Consider the following 21,482-nt stretch of genomic DNA (forward strand, 5'->3'; position numbering starts at 1 on the left):
GACAGTGATTAAAAGCATGGAGTCTAGAATCATATAGTATAAACCCCCCAACTTACTCGCTAGACCTTGGGAATGTCACCTTAAACCTCACTAACACTGATTTTGGAGACAATTACAGTACCCAATTCACAGTGTTGTTTTGAGACTCAATGAATTAATAAAGAATGGAAAGTGGTCTGGGATACAGAACATCTATATATATAAAAGCCTAAGTGACTGTATGACCGGCAGCTATGACGTGCACTGACTGCCAGGGGACAGATGCTTAATGCAGGAGTGGAAACCACAGGCAAGGAAACATGGAACAACTGATGAATCTCAAAGGGAAGGGAGGAAGGGAGAGGGTGGGAAGAGATTAACCAAAGATCTTATATGCCTAATGTGTGGCTTTGTGTACTGGTGGGGTCCCTCGGCCTGGCCTGCACCCTCTCGCAATCTGGGACCCCTTGGGGGATATTGGAGAGCTGGTTTTGGCCCAATCCCTGCAGGCCAGGCTGAGGGACCCCACTGATACATGAATCCATGCACCAGGCCTCTAGTATTTAATAAATGCTCACTGTTGTTTAACTAGTCCGGCCTCTACATTTCCCCCCTCCAACCTGTCCCATAAACTCAGATGAATTTAAAGCATACCAGATATCATGATCCTGACCAGGAGGTTACAATGGTAACCAGCACCAATATACTAAAGTTCAAGAACTTCTACCCCATCATCATCATCATTTCCAGGACACTCTTTACCTCTTATCACTCAAGATAAAGACTTAATCAGGATATCCCCATCTTTGATGGGCCTTTCTCCAGGTCACATCATCTAAGCTTCCAGTCAAGCTAAGATTCAAGGATTTACTCTATAACAGTCTCTTTCCTCCTATTCAAATTCTATGTCTTTTATAACTTCCAAAACCTACCTTCCTCTGAAAAGTCTCTCCTGGCTACTCCATGCCATAGTGATCTGGTGATGTTTCCTCCCAAACCCACAGTCTGAAGGCTGAGTGTGTCCTGTGGAGATGAGCCAGGTTTCCCCTCTTGACCCAGAAGAGTGCTCCCTAAGGATAAGGCCCCAGCCTGGCTATAAAAAGCAGCTTTGGGAGGAACTGTTACAGGTCTGACTATCATCCTTGTCCAGCAAGTGTAGCTTAATGGTTGAGCATTGATATGAACCAGGAGGTCTCAGTTCAATTCCTGGTCAGTCACATGCCCAGGTTGCAGGTTTGGTCTCCAGTGGGAGGCGTGCAAGAGGCAGCCCCATCAATGGTTCTCTCATCATTGATGTTTCTATCTCTCTCTCCCTCTCCCTTCCTCTCTGAAAAAATAAAATTAAAGGGAAAAAAAGACCGAAACCGGCTTGGCTCAGCGGTAGAGCGTCGGTCTGCAGACTGAAAGGTCCCAGGTTCGATTCCGGTCAAGGGCACGTACATTGGTTGTGGGCACATTCCCGGTGGGGGGTGTGCAAGAGGCAGCTGGTCAATGTTTCTCTCTCATCAACGTTTCTAGCTCTCTAGCTCTCTCCCTTCCTCTCTGTAAAAAAAAAAAAAAAAATCCATAAAATATATATTAAAAAAAGAAAAGAAAAAAAAAAGAACAAAACTCTGTTACCCTTTCCATGACTAGCTCAAAAGAATAGAGGATGGAGTGTAATGCTGACAGAGAAAAAAAGGACACACACACACACACACACACACACACACACCAAGAATACCAATACCTGAGAAGAAGCGATAATAATCAAGGACTGAGGCCAACTCTGCCCTCATTCTTGAGCAATTGAGCTAATACCTGTAGCCAAGGCAACAATTTGCAAATATCTAACAAGGCTGTTCTGAGATGAGCTATTGGGCTACCGGTAAGGTCCTGGAAAGGGGCGAAAAGTGGGCTCTAACCAACAGAGCTAGCACTCTAGTTGGGTGGGTCATGAAAAAGAAAAGGCAGCCCTTGCTGGTTTGTCTCAGTGGTTAGAGTGTTGCCTGCGGATCAAAAGGTCAGAGGTTTAATTCCCGGTCAAGTGCCCGTACCTCAGTTGCAGGCTCGATCCCTGGCCCCAATTGTGCTGCAAACAGAAATCAGCCAATCAATGTGTCTCTCTCACATCAATATTTCTCTTTCTCTTTCCTCCCTCCCTCTCCTCCACTCCCTCTTTAAAAATAAATCAATGGAAAAAATATCCTTGGGTGAAGATAAAAAAAGAAAAGGCAGAGGCATAGCTTAGGCCCTTTCTCTCCCACTTAATGACCATGGGATTCTGGGCAAATGTAATCACTTCACTGAGCTCTACTTTATCTGTAAAGAGGGGCTCAGAATCATTCCTATATGGCATGGCTGCTATAGATTAAGTGAGACCAGAGAATACAGTGAGTCCTCAATAAACATTAGCTGCTACTTCTATAATAGGATCAGTTATTATATCTTATCATGGTTCCTTCCCTTCAAATATCCAGTGGGCACAGCCAACTCCCAGTACAGGAAACAGAGAGGCTGGGAATAAGCATGTATAGAAGGAGAGCCCCAGAATTCTAGGCATCTGGATTTCAAGTGAGCCCTGCATCTGACAGTGTCTCAACACAACTTCCTTAGGGCTTAAGGTTCCAAGGACCTCGAGTCTCCTACATCTGGCTATTGGGAACTTTGTATAAAAAACCCTTTGCACCTCTCTTTCTTGTAATGACCTGCTTGGAAATCTATGTCTTAGGAATTCACACAAACTTCTCATTCTGCCTAAATCTGTAGCTCTGCGAAAATAACACACACACAACTCCCAACTCCTGGCCATATATAAGTGCACATTTTCTTGCCCTAAGCTTCCTAGAGAACCCCTGTTGAAGTGCCTGTGGATTCATCCATTGATTCAATTATCAATTCATGCTAAGCCCGTATTACTGACCAAAATAGAATATTAATACAGTAATTCCCCACCTTGTCCATGGAGTTTCCAATACCCTCAGTTGATGCCTGAAATCACAGATAGTATGGAACCTATATAGACTATTTTCCCCCATACACACATATCTATGATAAAGTTTAATTTATAAATCAGACATGGTAAAAGGTTAGTAACAACAAATAAGAACAGAAGAATTATAACAGTATACTGCAATAAATGTTACGTGAATGTGGTCTCTCTCTCCCAAAATATCTGATAATCAAGATGGCTACTAAGTGATGAATGAGATAGTGTATACAACATGATACACTGGACAAAGAGATGATTCATATTCCAGGTGGGATGGAGTGGGACGGTGTGAGATTTCTTCATGATAGTGAGAATGGTACACAATTTAAAACTTATGAATTGGGGAGAAAACCAAGATGGCAGCGTAGGTGAGCAACTAATCTGCCGTCTCGCACAACAATTTCAAAACTACAACTAAAACACAAAACATCTATCACCCAAACCACGGGAAAGCTGGCTGAAAGAGAAAGGAACACAAGTGCTGAAAAGCCTAGGTACGGGGGCACGCGAATCGGGCTGGTGGTGGGCGACTGGGCACGCGGCTTTTTTTCAACCAGAAGGGAAACAAGCTCCCAAACCCTTTGAAATCCAGTTTCTGGGGTCACGCGGGGGACCCAGATGCCTACTGAGAGTAGCTGGTCTGTCGGCCATCAGGTCTGAAAGTGAGGGTGACTTTTTTGCAGAGGTGCACGTAGCAATCATTGTTTACTGCGCTGGAGCTCGGGGACTTGGAAACACTGAAAGGCAGAGATGGCTGACAGCAGCCATCGCTGTTTACCACGCCCCAGCCTAGTGATATCCTGAGACCCCGCCCTGCCTTGAGGCCCTACCCCACACATTCTACAAACTCGCCCAGGCTCCACACAGCTGCTTTTACATAAGCAGCGAATATGCTGAGAAAAGGAAGATCTCAAACAAAAGAAATGGAGGAGAACAAATGGATACAAAGTTCAAAACCACGGTTATAAGGTTTTTCAAGAATTTCCTAGAAAAGGCCGATAAATTTAATAAGACCGTCGAGAATATGAAAAAGAAATTAAACCAACTAGAAATTAAACATACACTGACTGAAATAATAAATATCATACAGAGACCCAACAGCAGACTAGAAGAATGCAAGAATCAAGTCAAAGATTTGGAATACAAAGAGGAAAAGGACACTTCTGGAGAAGCAAGAAGAGAAGAGAATCCAGAAAGTTGAAGATAGTGTAAGAAGCCTCTGGGACAACTTCAAGTGTCCCAACATCAGAATTATTGGAGTGCCAGAAGAAGAGAGAGAGCAAGACACTGAAAACCTACTTGAAGAAATAACGACCAAACACTTCCTCCACTCAAGGATACAAAGTTTCAATTATAGGAGGTAAACAAATCCAAACAGAAATGGCAGCAGCCATGATGGAGCAGGAAGCTTGGCTCTGCTCCAGGCTACAAAGTTTCAATTATATAAGGTAAATAAATTCCAGATACCAGCTGAAACTGGTTTGGCTCAGTGGATAGAGCGTTGGTCTGCAGACTGGAAGGTCCCAGGTTCAATTCTGGTCAAGGGCATGTACATTGGTTGCGGGCACATCCCCGGTAGGGGGTGTGCAGGAAGCAGCTGGTCGATGTTTCTCTCTCATTGATGTTTCTAGCTCTTTATCCCTCTCCCTTCCTCTCTGTGAAAAATCAATAAAACATATTTTTTTTAAAATCCAGATACCAGGGCCTCTGCTTGGGTCACCAGGGTGTGTGGCTGGCCTGCAAACCACCACAGACCCCTTGCTCAGGTGGCCCCACACCCCAAGGAAACCCCATCCTGATCTGGGACACCCTTCAGGGCAAACCAGCTGGTCCCCACCCATGCACCAGGCCTCTATTCTATCTAATAGAAGAGTAATATGCAGATTGACCATCACTCCAACACACAAGATCAAGATAGCTACCCCTATGTGGTCAAAGATCCTGCCCCCATGTGGACACAAGATGGCCACCACAAGATGGCCAGCAGGGGGAGGCAGTTGGGAAGGACCAGGCCTGCAAGGGAGGGCAGTTAGGGGTGACTAGGCTGACAGAGGAGGGAAGTTGGGGGCAAACAGGCTGGCAGGGGAGAAGTTAGACATTAATCAGGCTGACATGGGAGTAGTTAGGGTGATCAGGCAGAAGTGGTTAGGGGAAATCAGGAAGGCAGGCAGGCAGGCAAGCAGCTGGGAGCCAGCAGTCCTGGATTGTGAAAGGAATACCAGATTGGAGAGGGTGCAAGCTAGGGACACCCACCTGCCCCTGTGCACGAATTTCGTGCACCGGGCCTCTAGTAAAAGAATATGCTGAACAACTGAACAGCAGAACGACCATCTGGATGATCATACTATGACACGCACCGGCACCAGGCCAGCCAAGGCTGATGTGTAGTTGGGGGAGGGGGATGGGCAGGAAAGACACACCCTGCAATCGCCCCACAATCGCCCTGCAGAGGGAGGCACAGGCCACCTGCCAGTGATGTGGTGGGTGTGCAGGGCCAGCCAGCTACTGCATCCCACACCTGTTGCCTGCAGAGGGGGGTGACTGGTGGTGGGGGCAGTGCGGCACAGATGGTAAGCAGTGGCAGCAGTGGGAGCGGGGCCAGGTGCTGCCAAGGGGGGTGGGCGGGAAGGAAAGCCCCGAAAGGCCCTGATCACGAGGCAGGCCTAGGGACCCTATCCAAGGGGTTCCAGATTGTGGGAGGGCATAGACACAGGCCGGGCTGAGGAACCCCTCTCCCCGCTACCCCGTGTATGAATTTCATGCACCTGGCCTCTAGTAATAGTAATAACTGAGCATTTACTATGAGCCAGACTTTATGCTAAGAACATACTTGTTGCCAAGACCGGTTTGGCTCAGTGGATAGAGCGTCGGCCTGCAGACTGAAAGGTCTGGGGTTCGATTCTGGTCAGGGGCAAGTACCTCGGTTGAAGGCACGTCCTCAGTGGGGGGTGTGCAGGGGGCAGCTGATCGATGTTTCTAACTCTCTATCCCTTTACCTTCCTCTCTGTAAAAAAAAAAAATATATATATATATATTTTTTAAAAAAAGAAAAAAAAACCCAAAACATACTTGTTTTTCATTCTCAAACCAACCCTGTTTTAGCATCTCTATCTTGAAGATGAGGAAATGGATTTAAAAAGGTGAAGTCACTTCCCCAAAGGGAAGAGCCAAGATCCAAATCCAGGGCTGTCTGCCTCCAGAATTGGGAGGAACTTCACCCATAACCCTCTACTCTCTCCAATGCCTCTCCAATGCCAAGTTTTCCTGTCCTTGGCTTTTCAGATTCCCTTTAGATATGCTACTCAACAGTAGGATATCTCATCCTCTTCTCTCTTAAAAAAAATAAACAAAAATAAACTTCCTTTAAAAAAATATATTTTATTGATTTTTTTACAGAGAGGAAGGGAGAGGGGATAGAGAGTTAGAAACATCAATGAGAGAGAATCATCAACCAGCTGCCTCTTGCACACCCCCTACTGGGGATGTGCCCACAACCAAGGTACATGCCCTTGACCGGAATCGAACCTAGGACCTTTCAGTCTGCAGGCCTACGTTCTATCCACTGAGCCAAACCGGTTTTGGGTAAACTTTCTTTTTTAATGTTTTTATTGATTTTAGAGAGAGCGGAAGGGAAAGAGATAGATAGTAACATTGATGAGAGACAAACATTGATTGCCTGCCTCCTGCACGACCCCTACGGGGGATGGAGCCTGAGACCTGGGCATGTGTCCTGACTGAGAATTGAACCATGACCTCCTGGTTCATGGGTGGAAGTTCGACCACTGAGCCACACTGGCCAGGCAATCTGTCTCTTTTCTTGAACTAGTTCCCATGACCACAAAGCTGTTTCTTGGGTCATCTCCAGATCTAAGGCTCTTGCCAGAGTTAGACAGGCCTTCCTGACTTCAGGGAGCCTTCCCCTTTCTAGTCCTCCCAGCTCCATGTGGCACTGGATCACATGGAAAAGAACTCCCTGATACCCTATTTCCCTGACTCAGTCCCTGGATTTTTAGTTCTTGATGGGAGGAAGAAAACATAGATTAATTAAAATTAGGGACAAAGTCAAGGACTTGTATCCCAACTGTGTCACCTAGTTGCATGGGTAATATGCTTCCTCTGTAAAAGAGGGATTATAGGGCTGCCAAGAAGATTTAAGGAAACAATGAATGGAAAGCACCCGACAGTGCCCATAGTAAGCACTCAGTATGTGACTCAAAGATCAGTGTTTTTCTCCCTTCTCCAGCAGTCAGCCTGCCCTTTCAGCCCTATCCTGATGTTCTCAATCACTGCTGTTTAGGCCTTCAGGGTAGCCAGAAGCATCTGGGACAGAGAGAGGCCTTGTCTAGTCCCTTCCCCACCCCAGGATACTGTGGGACCCCAAGGCTAAGGAACACAGATTCTCCTCTGGTACTGCCATGGGATGTGACAGAACAGCCCCAAGGATTAGGCTCAATGAAGGACCTTGTTCTACTGTGGGCCCTAGGGAAATATGTGTGTATGTGCCTGTGCGGTGGTGTGTTGGGGAGGGTGGGCCTCCCATGACTGGGAAGCATCAGTAAGCAGTGGCACTGGTCCAAGGAATTTGTGTAGCCTCAGGCCCCTTGGGGTGAGCCCAGCTGGGGCTGCAGATGAGGTGTGGGGATGGAACTTCTAGTTTCCTGCCCAGATAAAAAAAGTCTGGCTCAGAGTTGAGGCATAGCAGGGACCCAATGAATACCTGCACAATTGAACCCAGATGATCCCCTTGAAGATAGTGGTGTCTATGTGTGTATAATGGGTTCTTTAAGAATCCCCATGGCCTCAGGTTATCTTCTCTTTTGACCTAGCAATAAGCAATGATGAAATTCTGGAGGTGGGTGAATGGGGATGGGGTTAAGGAATGCCATGATACTAACTACTGCATCTCAACAAGCTGCCAAGTTGGAGTCCACAGCCATAGAGAAGATGAGATAGTCTGCATAAGACTGCCTTTCTGGGCCAGGTGATCAGAGCTAAGTAGGTCATGAACCTGGGTCCTGGCAAATCACAGGAGCCAAATATATCTTGGAGACTGCCATAAGAGCAAACCCATTTTATGTGCTGGCTGTTGCAACAATTGTGGCAGCCTCATGCACTAGTTAGAGAGGCTGGGGTTTGGCTCCAAACATGCCCTTCTCTGCCTCACTTCAGCTCACACAAACATGGGGGAGTCTGGGGGTTCACATTTTTCTTTGATGAACTATGTCAGTAGAGTTTGAAAGGGGAGGGTGTAGGCATCAGAGTTGAGTTCTAGTGACTCACTTAGCCATGGCACCCTCCTGACCTCAGTTTCCCCACCCAGTTTCAGTGAGCCAGAGAGGGAGGGGCTTAAACCTGCTGGATATTGGGACTCTGACTCAGAGGACAAGAGGAGGAAAGAAATGCAGGAAATGTGACTCAGGAAGATATAGGACCAGGAAGGGAAGGGGATTTCAGCCTCTCTGGCTCCAACCTTCTGGTCCAAGTCAGCATCAGGGGAAAGAGAGACAAAATTACTGTTATAACTCCAAATGGGCAGGGAAGACAGCACTGGGAAAAGGAACAGGGATGACAAAAAGGAAACCTGGGGCCTCTCCTTGACTTCAGATTCTGCTTCCATGAAACCACTGCTTGCTGCCTAGGTTGGGGCACTGCCCAGTTGCTTGAGAGGAAGACAGCTCAGATGAGAGCCCTCTTTCACAGCCCCCACTCTCAACATGTCACACAACAGTACCCTAAACACCTTTTTGGGCCCACCCTGAATCAGTGTCAGCACCAAGACAAATGGTTCTCCACTGGATGCACTCATGAGTCACCTAGGGAGCTTAAAAAACATCAGAATCTCTAGAAAAGGCCTCAGGTTTATTTAATAAAGAGCCTGAATTACTCTGACATGAAGCCAGAGTTAGGACCCACTTTCCTAATTCAAGACCTCTGCATTCCCATCCTTTCTGAGGAGATGGATAGGTGGGCAGCTCTGATCCAAACCCAGAGTCTCCCTGGGAGAACTGGAGGAAGTAGCAGGGTTGGGTGGGTGAGATATGGAGTACAAACTCAGAAAATGGCAGAGGACCGGCCTCACTATTTTAGCCCTCTTGGCCCGAAGGGATCTGAAAAGTTGAAGAACTTTAGACCCTGTAATAGAAGGGAATTGGTGGATGAAATGAACTCAGGATTTGGTTTATGCATCTTGGTGGGGATGAGGGACAGATTCACTGATGGATCCATCCCATAAAATATTATGAACTATTGTTTTAGAAGAATACAAACAAAGTAATATGCATGGCCATAAGTCTGCCTTCTTTGGCGCATTCTTTCTTTTTCTTTTTTATTGATTCTTTACAGAGAGGAAGGGAGAGGGATAGAGAGTTAGAAACATTGATGAGAGAGAAACATTGATCAGCTGCCTCCTGCACACCCCCAATGGGGATGTGCCTGCAACCAAGGTACATGCCCTTGACCGGAATCAAACCTGGGACCCTTAAGTCTGCAGGCCAATGCTCTATCCACTGAGCCACACCGGGTAGGGCTGGCGCATTCTTTCAAAACCCAAAAGGTACTGGGAGAGTATTTATAACAACATCTTCACTCTCCAGATATGGATCCTCAGGTCCAAGATGGGTAGGGCTGTTCCAGGTCTCAAGAGGTGTTAGTGGCAGAGCTGGATGTGGAACTCCTGGGTGTCCTGATTCCTAGTCCCATTTGTCCTATGACAAATGAATCATCCAGCAGGGCTTCATTGTTCAAACTGCTGGCTCAGCAAAAGAACCTGGGTACTTGTTCCCAAACCCATCCCCTCAGGATTCTTTAAAAAAAAAAAAAAAAAAAAAAAAAAAAAAAAAATATATATATATATATATATATATTTTTTTTTTAATTTTTTTTTTTTTTTTTTACAGTGAGAAAGAAAGAGGGATAGAGAGAAACATCGATGAGAGAGAATCATTGATCAGCTGCCTCTTGCACACTTCCCACTGGGGATGCGCCAGTAACCAAGATACATGCCCTCGACCGGAATTGAACCTGGGACCTTTCAGTCCACAGGCCAACGCTCTATCCACTGAGCCAAACTGGTTTCAGCTCATCCCCTCAGGATTCTAAGTTAGTGGGTTTGGGAATCTGAATTTTAACAGTCACCTCCTCTCCCACTAGGTGATTATGCCAATGATATAAGTTTGGGAAACACCAGGGAATGGGAAGGCCATATAAACAGAGGAAGAATAACAGAGGATGCATACAGCTCCTTTCACGAGGCAGGCACTCAAGCCCAGGAAGGAGCTCCTTCCTTCACAAAGGTGGCTGTTGTACTTGAGTGGGGGAGCAAATCAGAAGACACAGACCTTCTTAGTCTTGGAACCCTGTGTCTCTTAGGAAAGAGGCATTAAAGGCCCAACAAAATTTACTTCTTAGGAAAGACGCATCCAAGATCCTATCAAATTTCTCTCTCTCTCTCTCTCTCTCTCTCTCTCTCTCTCTTAAAAATATATTTTATTGATTTTTTACAGAGAGGAAGGGAGAGAGATAGAGAGTTAGAAACATCAATGAGAGAGAGTCATCCATCAGCTGCCTCTTGCACACCCCCTACTGAGGATATGCCTGCAACCAAAGTATATGCCCTTGACCGGAATCGAACCCGGGACCCTTCAGTCCCCAAGTCGACGCTCTATCCATTGTGCCAAACCGGTTTTGGCAAATTTCTCTCTCTTGTGGTGCTTTGCTCTAATCCTGGCAGGCTTCCTGCTGATTATGGAAGATACCATGGCTCTCCCTCTTTTCTCATTCTAAATTTCCCCTACTTCTCTATTCATTTAAGTATTAGCTTGTTGTATTCTCTGACATGGGATTCAGGATAAAAACCTTGATTCATATATTCATTTATTAGTCAATTCATTCCACAGCAATTCTCAACACTAGTTAGGCATTACCTCCAATATACCAATGCAAACCATCTTGAATGAGCCTCAGGTTCCTTGTATACTAGTAGAGGTTTCTTCAAGAGCAATGTAGTAATAATAAATACTGAAATGTACATAACTTCAAACTTAGCAATCCCACAGAATTCTAGAAATTTATCCTACAGATGATTAAAGGTTACTCATTACAGAACTGTTTATAAAAGTAAAGCTGTGTGGTAGAGTCTACTGGTCAACAGCAAGAATTCTATAAAGTCCAAGTCTCGCTCTACTTCTGACTAGATGACTCTGGGCAAGTCACTAAACCTTCCCAGACCCCCGTTTCCTCATCTGTAAAATAAAGGAAATGTGAGACCTACTAGAGTTTTTGGGAGGGTTAAATGAGTAATAAAGGTAGTTGCACTGCTTGATACTCAGGTAGGGTTCTATAAATGTTACCTATTCTTACTACTAAGCCACCATTAATAAAAATGAGGTATACATGTATGTGCTGAATATGTAATGATCTTCAAGTTATTATTGTTCAAGTGAAAAAAAACACACACATAACTGGTTAATATGCACAGTGTTCTATGTGATAAAGCAATCAAAACAATGAGAAAGCTGGAGGAAAAATATGACTATGTTCATACATGCACAGAATATCTCACAAAATACACACAAATTAGGAACATGGAAGTCTGGGAGACTTCACTTTTCGCCTTTCAAATGGTTTGATTTTATCACAAGTTTTGAAAACAACTAAAGAACAAAAAATGCTCTAATAAATAAACAGCAATAAGCACAATGGTGAATCTGATATGTAGTCAACACTGGCACTCAGTGCTCATCCAACTGCCTGCACAAGATGGGATTGTGAGGATATGTGACAAAGCTATCTGGCCCACCCCAAAGCAACCCCCATTCTGGGGGCAGAGCCATGTTACAACCACAAAACTCCTGCCCATGGTGCTAGGGCAGAGAGTGAGAAGGATATCAAATGGCGAAGCTCTGGACCTGTTGCAGCTAAGCTGGGTTACTGCTGCTCACTGTCCCCAGACTGGGACTTAAACTGGTATGACTCCTGGTCTGAGGAACCATCTTCTCCTACAACCATGGTGCTTCTGTGATTTGTACCTAAAAACTGGGTAAAAAACAAGTGACTGTTTCTAAGGCAGGTGGTCCTGGGGAGATGAGGGAAGCACGGCAGCTGTGGTTCCCCAAACCCCAATCCTAGCAGCCCATGCTGACTTCTTCACTTATACAATGGGAATAATGACTGTATCTATCTCCTGGGTTTATTGGGAAAACTACATGAGTTGACAATAAACACAACAATTTACATTTATTGAGTGTTTACTACATGACAGGCACTAGTCTCAGAGTTCTCAACCATCTTAGAAAGTAAAGACATATCAACTTGAGTTTTAAGACAAGGAAACCAAGGCTCAGAAAGGTTAAATATGGCAAGTAACAGAACTGAGACATTTGACTCTAGAGACACCAGAGAACACTGCTTTTGAAGTTACTATAAAAGTAAAGCCACGCCTGGCCGGTATGGGTTGGTGGTTGAGTGTCGACCTATGAACCAGGAGGTCACAGTTGTGGGCTCAATCCCCAGTAAGGGGTGTGCAGGAGGCAGCCAATCAATGATTCTCTCATTATTGATGTTTCTATCTCTCTTTTCCTCTCCTTCCTCTCTGAAATAAATAAACAAACAAATAAATAAATAAATAAAAAGTAAAGCCAGTACTTGGCTTGCTGTAAGGGCTCAGTGTGAACTATTATTATGGGGAAGAAGGTGGGAAGGGTCTAGACACACTTTACATGGGGTCCCTCTCTCCAGCTAGCTTTCAGATGTGCATGACTCGACCTTTTCTCTGGTCTCCATCTCTCTCACCTGTTACCAAGGACAACAGGTCTCCATCAAGCCTGTGGGGATCCATAAGGCCAATATGGCTTTAACAGTCTCTTGAGATGGTTCTCTGGCCTGACTCCTGTTTATGCCAAGAGCCCTTGGGAGTGGTTCTAGAGAAATCTGGCTTACTCATACCAGTGCCAACCTCATGGGACACAGAACACTCTCTATTGCAGGAGTTGCCAACAAGTGATTCTTGGACCACTGGTGGTCTGTGAGGTCCAAAAGGTTGGCAACTACTGCTCTAAAGAGTGGTAAGGAAACTGATATGGACTACATCTAAATTCAATATTCTCTTGAAGCTTTAAGTACAACTTACCTTTCAGGGGTTAAGGATAGTATAGGAAAACTTATAAATCCTAGCTCTGATGTCCTGGAACTTGAAAAATGAACTGATGCTCACCTTCAATTCCCCTTTCATAGGTAATGATTTTAGTCTGTCTTTTTCAGTTCACAGACAAGCCACCCTACATGATTCTTCCTTTGCTGTGGGTAGTTTCCAGTTTGCACTGTCCACCCTCAGAAGTCCCCCATTCCATGCCTGAGGATACTTAGCAACCAAGCCCCAGGAAAGCCATGATCCTAATTTGGGAGATCAGAGACTCCTCACCCACCAAATCTAGAACACACATTTCTTAGCACCACTGTTGGGTAGGCCTCCTCAACCATCTAACATCTATTCCTGTTCTAGGTCTCCCCACTACTCCCATCTCCGGGACTGGAGACTTACCAGCACTGTTGGCCTCTGACTCCAGCAGGTGGATGTCATTGCAGTCCGCCAAAGAATGTTCCAGACAGAGCTGCAGGAAACGAGCTTGGGTGCGAGTGACCCGCTTCAGAAGTGACAGCAGGGCCACTGTCTGCTCACACTCATTCCAGCCCTTGAACCAGCCAGCGAGAATGCCCACCTGGTCTCGGAACATCATGGTGCCGGGCCTGGGGCCAGGGTGGGGGGTACGGCGGTGGCCAGGGCCAGCGCCGTCACATGGTCTCGGCTCTGGGCTCCTGTTACCTCTTCCCTGAAGGCCAGGGCTTGAGGACGTTCCCTGGCGTGGTGGCAATAGGTGGTGGGGGGAGGAAACCTGCTCACATCGGGGGAGGTCTTGGTCCAGCCACACCTCTCCAGGCTCCTGGAAAAGGAAGCAAGGGGTCAGACAGAATGAAGGGACTAGAAATGACGTAGTGCTGAGGGGGTTAGGCGTCTTCATGCCTTCCTCTTTCAGGCTATCCACTCTGCGGAGCTCCTGGAAGAAAGGTAAAGCCAATAGCAGATCCTAAACCAACTCTCCCTCTAATCTTCAGATCCAGAGAAAAGGCTTGATCAGGACTCGAGACCTACCCTAGACTAAGGAAAAAATGCTGCCCCTCAGGCCTGGCTGTCATAGGGCAAAAAGATGTGAATTTATCTTTATTTACTTATTTATTTTTATTGATTTCAGAGAGGGAGAGAGAGGGGGAGAGAGAGAGATAGAAACATTAATGATGAGAGAGAATCACTGATCGGCTATCTCCTGCAAGCTCCCTATTGGACATCAAGCCTGCAACCCAGGCACGTGCCCTTGACCAGAATCAAACCTGGGACCCTTCAGTCTGCAGGCTGATGTTCTATCTATTGAGCCAAACTGGCTAGGGCCAAAGGATATGAATTTAAAGCAGAGGGTAAATGGGAAATAGAAGATGCACATTATAGAGAAAAAAATCTGAATTAATGGAGACCTGACCCCAGATCACTTGACTATGCAGGCATATGACCCCAAGCACATGCCCTCACCTTGTTTGTCTCTGGCCCCCTCCTTCCAAATCTGGACAAAGTGGCTATTCACCTGCTGAAAGGACCCTATGAACTATTTATTATTATTTCAAGCTAAGACTTACAAAGTTAGGATATGTGTGGGTGGTGAGGTGGTGACCCCAGTGGAGATCTCAGATATGTGAATCCTGATTAGTAATTGTCTGAGTACCTTAGGGTAAGGGGTAGAGAGGCCTTTTCAGAGATCTCAAATGGGCTAGGGGGATATCACCTTCAGCACTCTAGCTCTTATTCTAGAAAAGTTGCAACTCTGATGTTTAAGATCCCATCTATATCTACTCTGAAGTGAATCTCTTCCAGCCCCCTTCTCCATTTTCCTGAAGACTAACCCTGACCAAAGTCCTCTGGGTGGGGAAGTCCCTTTGGCTTCCAGAGATCTGAGGAGGTCACCTACAAGCCAAGGGGATGTCAATCTGAGGACAAGGGGGACACTTCAAAAGTCAAAAACTCCCGGAGAAACCAAGATGGCGGCATAGGGTAGACACCCGAATGCAGCCTACCACAACAAATTTGAATTTAGAACTGAAAAACAGGGGAGGCATTGCCCTGAAGCGCCAGACGGCTGGCTGAGAGGAGGCTCTGCCATCTGGGAAGGAGAGAGAAGGCACGCTGAACCTCAGGAACTGTGAAGGTACGGAGAACTGTGTGTGCGAAAAGGCGCTGGCTTAATCTCGGTGCGGAGAGGAAGGGCCGGACCGGGATTGCTGCTGGCTTACTCCCTGCACACAGAGAGGGCGGGCCGGGCTGAGTTTGCTACTGGCTTACTCCTGGCGCGGAGAACGCGGCTGGCTTTCTTGTCCGAGAGGAAAACAGAATCACCCTATTGCTCTGATAAACGGCCCCAGACAGGGAGAGGCCAGACTGTCAGGCAGTGGGCAGAGATCTCTTGGAGGTGTGTGAAGCCAGAGGCCATTACTGCGGGACTTGGGGAGGAGCCGAAGGGAAAACAAAGTTTGTCTGCACCAACCCGAGACTCCGCCCTATCTGTGGCTGAGCACAGAAGCTCTCCCAGAGGCTGGCTTTCTCTAAGGAGGGACTTGCAGGAATCCAAAGCTTGTCTGCGCCTTTACCAAAGAGGTGCGCGCGTGCGCCTGCAACCAATCTTCCAAAACTCTCCAGGAACAGGACTTTTCTAAGGCGAGACTGACAGGGAACCAAAGATTGTCTGCGCCACCCCGAGACCCCACCCTATTCAAGCAGAGTACGGAAACCCTCCTAGCTGAGACACTGCTGATCCTCACAGCCAATTGGCTTGGAGATCAACGCTTCCCAGTGATACCAACAATAAGCAAGGCTTAACAACAAGACTGCACACACAGCCCACAAAGGGCTACACCAAGACTGTCCACTGCAGGTAACTGGGAAGGCTGTGCTACTGGGCTCTACCAGAACACATAGCACACAAAGCTATTCCATCAAATCAGGGAAACAACTAAAATGCAGACAAGAAGAAGGACACAAAGGAAGGAGATGGAGGAAAAGAAAAGATTGGACATTGAGTTCAAAACTACAGTTATAAGGTTATTCAACAATATCCTAAAAAAGGCCGATAAAATAAATGAGACCTATGAGGATATGAAAAGGGAGCAACTAGAAATAATAAGGGATCAACAAGAAATGAAGAAAACATTGTCTGAAATAAAAAATATTATACAAAGTCCTAAAAACAGACTGGAAGATCGCAAGAATCAAGACAAAGATTTAGAACACAAAGAGCCAGAGGACACTCCTCTGCAGAAGGGAGAAGATAAGAGAATCCAGAAAGTTGAAGATAGTGTAAGAAACCTCTGGGACAATTTCAAGCGAACCAACATCAGAATTATGGGGATTCCAGAAGAGAGAGAGCAAGATACCGAAAGAGTACTAGAAGAAATAGTGACAGAAAACTTCCCCCACCTGGGGAAAGAAATAGACTTACAAGTCCAGGAAGCCCGCAGAACCCCAAACAAAAGGAATCCAAGGAGGACCACACCAAGACATATCATAATTAAAATTCCAAGAGCAAAAGACAAAGAGAGAATATTAAAAGCAGCAAGAGAAAAGCAGGTAGTGACCTATAAAGGAGCACCCATAAGATTGTCGGCTGATTTCTCAACAGAAACCATGCAGGCCAGACGGGAATGGCAAGAAATATTCAAGGTGATGAATAACAAGAACCTACAGCCAAAAATAATCTACCCAGCAAAGCTATCACTCAGAATCAAAGGACAGATAAAGAGCTTCACAAATAAAAAAAAGCTAAAAGAGTTCATCAACACCAAACCAGAATTATATGAATTGCTGAAGGAGGTTATTTAGGAAGAGGAAGAAGATAAAGATAAAAATTATGATCAACAAATACGTAGCTATCAACAAGTGAATCTAAAAACCAAGGGAATTTAAAAATCTGATGAACAATATTAACTGGTGAATATAATAGAATCAGAGGTATGGAAGGGGAGTGGACTGACGATTCTCAGGGAAAAGGGGAGTGGGGGTGTAGGAAGAGACTGAACAAAAACTGTGCACCTATGGATGAGGACAATGGGGAATGGGGAAAGGACAGAGGGTGGGGTGGAAACCTGGTGAAGTGGAGCAATTGAGGGGGGGAAGAGGATCACATTTGTAATAATCTGAACAATAAAGATTAAAAAAAAAAAAAAGTCAAAAACTCCCAAGTTAAGAAAGTGTCCAAATTCCTCTTAGGCGGGGAACTACAAAGAAGCTGTCAACTGGACAGACAACAGGCCTATTCTTCAGTTGACTGGTTTGTGGACACTACTCTGAAACCTTTTTCTAACTGTCTCCAGCTCCAGGTCCCTACTCACATTTCCCATCTTTCTTGCAACCAGTGCCCTTGGCTCTACCCTCAAACCACATTCGGCTTCATCCCCCTCTCGCTGCCAAGAGGACTGAGAACTCCGTACAAAGATCTATTGAAGCTGCTGTGCTCAGGTCTTAGGGAGCTACTGCCATCTCCTTGAACTTCCATGCTCCTGCTGAGGAAGGCTGCGAGGTACACCTGACAATGGCTGACTAACCTCACCAATCCTCTGTGGGACAACTGAACAGAGCAAAATGGCCTGGTTATCAATCTTTGGATATAAGAAGCAAATGTGGAAGAAAATGGAACCTCCAAAAATCTTTTTAAAAGCTAAGTCAAATGTTGCCTCCTGGCTTAAAATCCTCAATGACTTCCCATTGCACTTAAACTTATATTAAAACTGAACTTCTTATCTTATCCTACAGGACCCTGAAAGATTCCTCCAACTTCATCTTGTATCAAGTTGTTTCTTGTTTATTGGAATCCTCTTCCCCCAGACCTGTCTATAGCTGGCTCCTACTTGTCACTTAGGTCTCAGCTCGATGTCACTTCCTTAGATCTTCCCTGACCAATCTCAGTCACTCTATTATGTTAAAAGTATTTCATTTCTATATAATTCAGCACCCTCAAATATCATCTTATTTATATTTATTTTTTTCTTCCCACCAAAATACAAGTTATACTGTCATCACTCAGAGCTCAGAACAATGACTGACACATAAAAGGTGTTCACAAATGAATGAATAAAAAAGGTGCGCATGCCGTAACCGGTTTGGCTCAGTGGACAGAGCATTGGCCTGTGGACCAGAAGGTCCTGGGTTCCATTCCAGTCAAGGGCATGTACCTTGGTTGTGGGCACAAACCCCGTGGGGGCTGTGCAGGAGGCAGCTGATTGATGTTTCTCACTCATCAATGTTTCTAGCTCTCTATCCCGCTCCCCCCCTCTCTGTAAAAAGTCAAAATTGACTTTTTATATATATATATTTATTTTTTTAATATATATATACATATATATATATATATATATATATATATATATATATTTTTTTTTTTTTTTAAAGGTGCGCACGGAAGGTCACATTTGGGGTTTCTACAGCCCTGGGGGAGAAGACAGAAAGAATGGCCTACACTACAATATTTCCCAAAGTGTGGTGCCCATACCTCCAGGGATACGGAAAGAGTTTGGTGAGGATATGCACTGCACCGTGCTTAGCTGCTCCTAATTCTACGTTCTCATGGGTACTCAGCATTACGAAAATTATAGAAGGGGTACACATATGTCAAAAGTTTGGGAAACAGTGGCCTAAAGGATGGTAAAGGGATTTGAAAATCATGAGAGAAAAATTTGAAGGCATCGAGGAAATTTCTCTTGGTGAAGAGAAGACTCAGGAGCAACTTCATAATTGACTTCAAATATCTAAAGGGGTAGCACACAGAAAAGGAATTAGATTTATTTACTTATTCCAGAGGAGAACTTGGGTAGACATTTAAAAAAAAAATATATATATTTTATTGATTTTTTATTTTATTTTATTTTTCAACAGGCCACTAGAATTTTATTATAATTCCTTATAAAGTTAAAAAGAGAGGCAGATCCTTCTAAGTAAAAGATTGTAAATCAACAAGTCTATTCCATTAAAAATAAAATCATAAAAACATTAAACATTTTAAGATGACAAAGAGGATCCTCAAACAGCATTCTGGCTTCTAGCATGCAATCCTTCTACAATCACAACTTTAGAGATTATATCAGCTTCTGAATTCTCAGGTGGAGCTAGATGAACCATGTGATTTTTTAAGGTAGAAAAATTGACCATTGCTCTTAAGTTTCTAGTTGTTTCTCCAGTGCATAAAATTGCTGTTCCTGATCTTTGTTGGGGGCCATCTCGTCTATTTGCTTCATTTCCTGGGCTTATTCTTACAAGAATTGGATTGCAGTGCACTATACAGAACACAGGTCTTGAAGCTTCAAGAGGGTAGAACAATGACCTAAAGGTAATTTCAGATGTAAAACGGAGATAATTTCATGGGAGGACCTCAGGCTGATTGTTACAATCACTGGGATGGTATAGAAACTCATAAAATCCTTGATATACCGTAATTACAGGACAATGATGTCCTAGGAACATTTCTTGACTGGTCACATGTAGATTATCACCAAATGCAGTTGGCTTGACTCTGGCCAGGAAGTGAAGGGGCTGCACCAGACATACACTGTTCTCCAGAGGATGTCCAAATCAGAGAGAAAAAAAAAAGAGGTGCAGCCCTCCTAACACCAGAGAAATCTTCATCTGGACAGAGACCAAGGCAACATCCATTCAGGGAATAGGAAGTTATATTTTATTGATTTTTTACAGAGAGAAAGGGAGAGGGATAGAGAGTTAGAAACATCAATGAGAGAGAAACATTGATCAGCTGCCTCCTGCACAAATCCTATTGCAGATGTGCCTGCAACCAAGGTACATGCCCTTGACCAGAATCGAACCTGGGACCCTTGAGTCCATAGGCCGACGCTCTATACACTGAGCCAAACCGGTTAGGGCCTGGGAAGACATTTCTAAGTGAGAGACATTACAGGATATGGGGAATATTGAAAGTCAAGAAAATTAAGCTCTAGTCTTGCCCCAGAACAGATTCACTTGGATCTTTGAGCTTGTCTGCTTTGATTCTCTAGAATGCATAAGCTAGATTGGATCACACATGACAAAATGGGTTTTATTTCTCAGGCTAACTCAAATTGACTGGTAGTAGCTGCCTGGAGCACTGTGGTGAGAAGGATCCTGAAGCAATGAAGCAATGGAAGAATGATTAATAATTTGGGTACACCTCAAGGAATGGGATATTATATAGCTATTAAAAATATGCTTGCCCGAAAGAAAAAAAAGGCTTGCCCTGCATGGTGGCTTAGTGGTTGAGTATTTTCCTATGAACCAGGCGGTCACGGTTCAATTACCAAACAGGGCACATGCCTGGGTTGTGGGCTCAATCCCCAGTTGGGGATGTTTCTCTCTCTCTTTCCCCTCTCCCTTCCTTTCTGAAATCAATAAAAATATATATATTTAAAAAAAAGCTTGACTGTGATAGAATACAAAAAAAAATTTGATACAATATTTGATCTTTACTGATCTAGAGTGATCCATAAGCTGCATAGTAATATGTACAATGTGATGTCATTTTTTTATAAAAAGAAGAAAAAAAAAGCCAAATACACAAACCATTATATATGATATCTGTATATACACATATGTACATATGTATATAGAGAAGTGTATACAGGGATAGACCCTAAGGCTGTTCACACTGATTACCTTGGAAAAGAGGAGGCATTATTAACACTCACAACATACTTTTTAGTATTTCACTAGTTACAAGTAAAATGTTACTTCTGTAAATTTTTAAAAAATATATTTTATTGATTTTTTACAGAGAGGAAGGGAGAGAGATAAAGAGCTAGAAACATTGTCTATGAGAGAGAAACATCAACCAGCTGCCTCTTGCACACCCCCTACGGGGGATGTGCCCGCAACCAATGTACACGCCCTTGACCGGAATCGAACCTGGGACCTTTCAGTCCACAGATCGATGCTCTACCGCTGAGCCAAACAGGTTTCGGCTACTTATGTAAATTTTAAAGGAATTTAATTTTTAAAGTTTTAAGGCTACATGTTACTTTCTGGCTCAGTGAGAAAGAGTATTATTGTTTACCAATGTTTGCCCTGGATGCAGGATGGATGAGTGGTAGCTCACGTGCCTGGAGACAGCCTTAACATAAGGAAAAACTTTAAAATAATGTTATCTGTCCAAGAATGGAAGTGGCTGCCACGTGAGGAGGTAATAAGCTCTCTGGTTGCTGGAAGTGGTCAAGCGGAGGCTGAATGAACATCCCTCGGGAGTGGGAGGGATTCCTTCACTGGACGGCAACTTGTAAGATAGAAGACATGTTACTATTTCAGAAGGAACATTTGTGATGGGAGGTTTGATATGCCAACAGCATTTACTGCAAAAGATGACCAAACCCACAAACAGACCAAAGTTGTGCACATTCTTTTCCATAAACTCTTTTATTGAGTTGTTACTTTTCCTAAGCAACAGCACTGTGTGTCCCAAATAAA

The 21,482-nt window shown here is 44.5% G+C and overlaps 1 protein-coding gene across 3 annotated transcripts in view; it reads right to left on the reverse strand.

Moving 5' to 3' along the window:
- SAMD4B (sterile alpha motif domain containing 4B) overlaps window positions 1-21,482 on the reverse strand; it is a 45,599-nt gene that overhangs the window by 16,426 nt on the left and 7,691 nt on the right. For 2 of the 3 annotated variants that reach the window (XM_036408348.2, XM_036408347.2), the window contains exon 1: window positions 13,488-13,826. In XM_036408348.2, coding sequence (XP_036264241.1) covers window positions 13,488-13,683 — 196 coding nt within the window. In that variant the 5' untranslated portion in view covers window positions 13,684-13,826. Of the gene's footprint in view, window positions 1-13,487; window positions 13,888-21,482 lie in introns of those variants that run through there. The other variant, XM_036408346.2, reaches the window with a different exon arrangement.

Source organism: Pipistrellus kuhlii, unplaced genomic scaffold (genome assembly GCF_014108245.1).
Source record: "Pipistrellus kuhlii isolate mPipKuh1 unplaced genomic scaffold, mPipKuh1.p scaffold_m20_p_38, whole genome shotgun sequence".
In the NCBI taxonomy this organism is placed as follows: Eukaryota; Metazoa; Chordata; class Mammalia; order Chiroptera; family Vespertilionidae; genus Pipistrellus; species Pipistrellus kuhlii.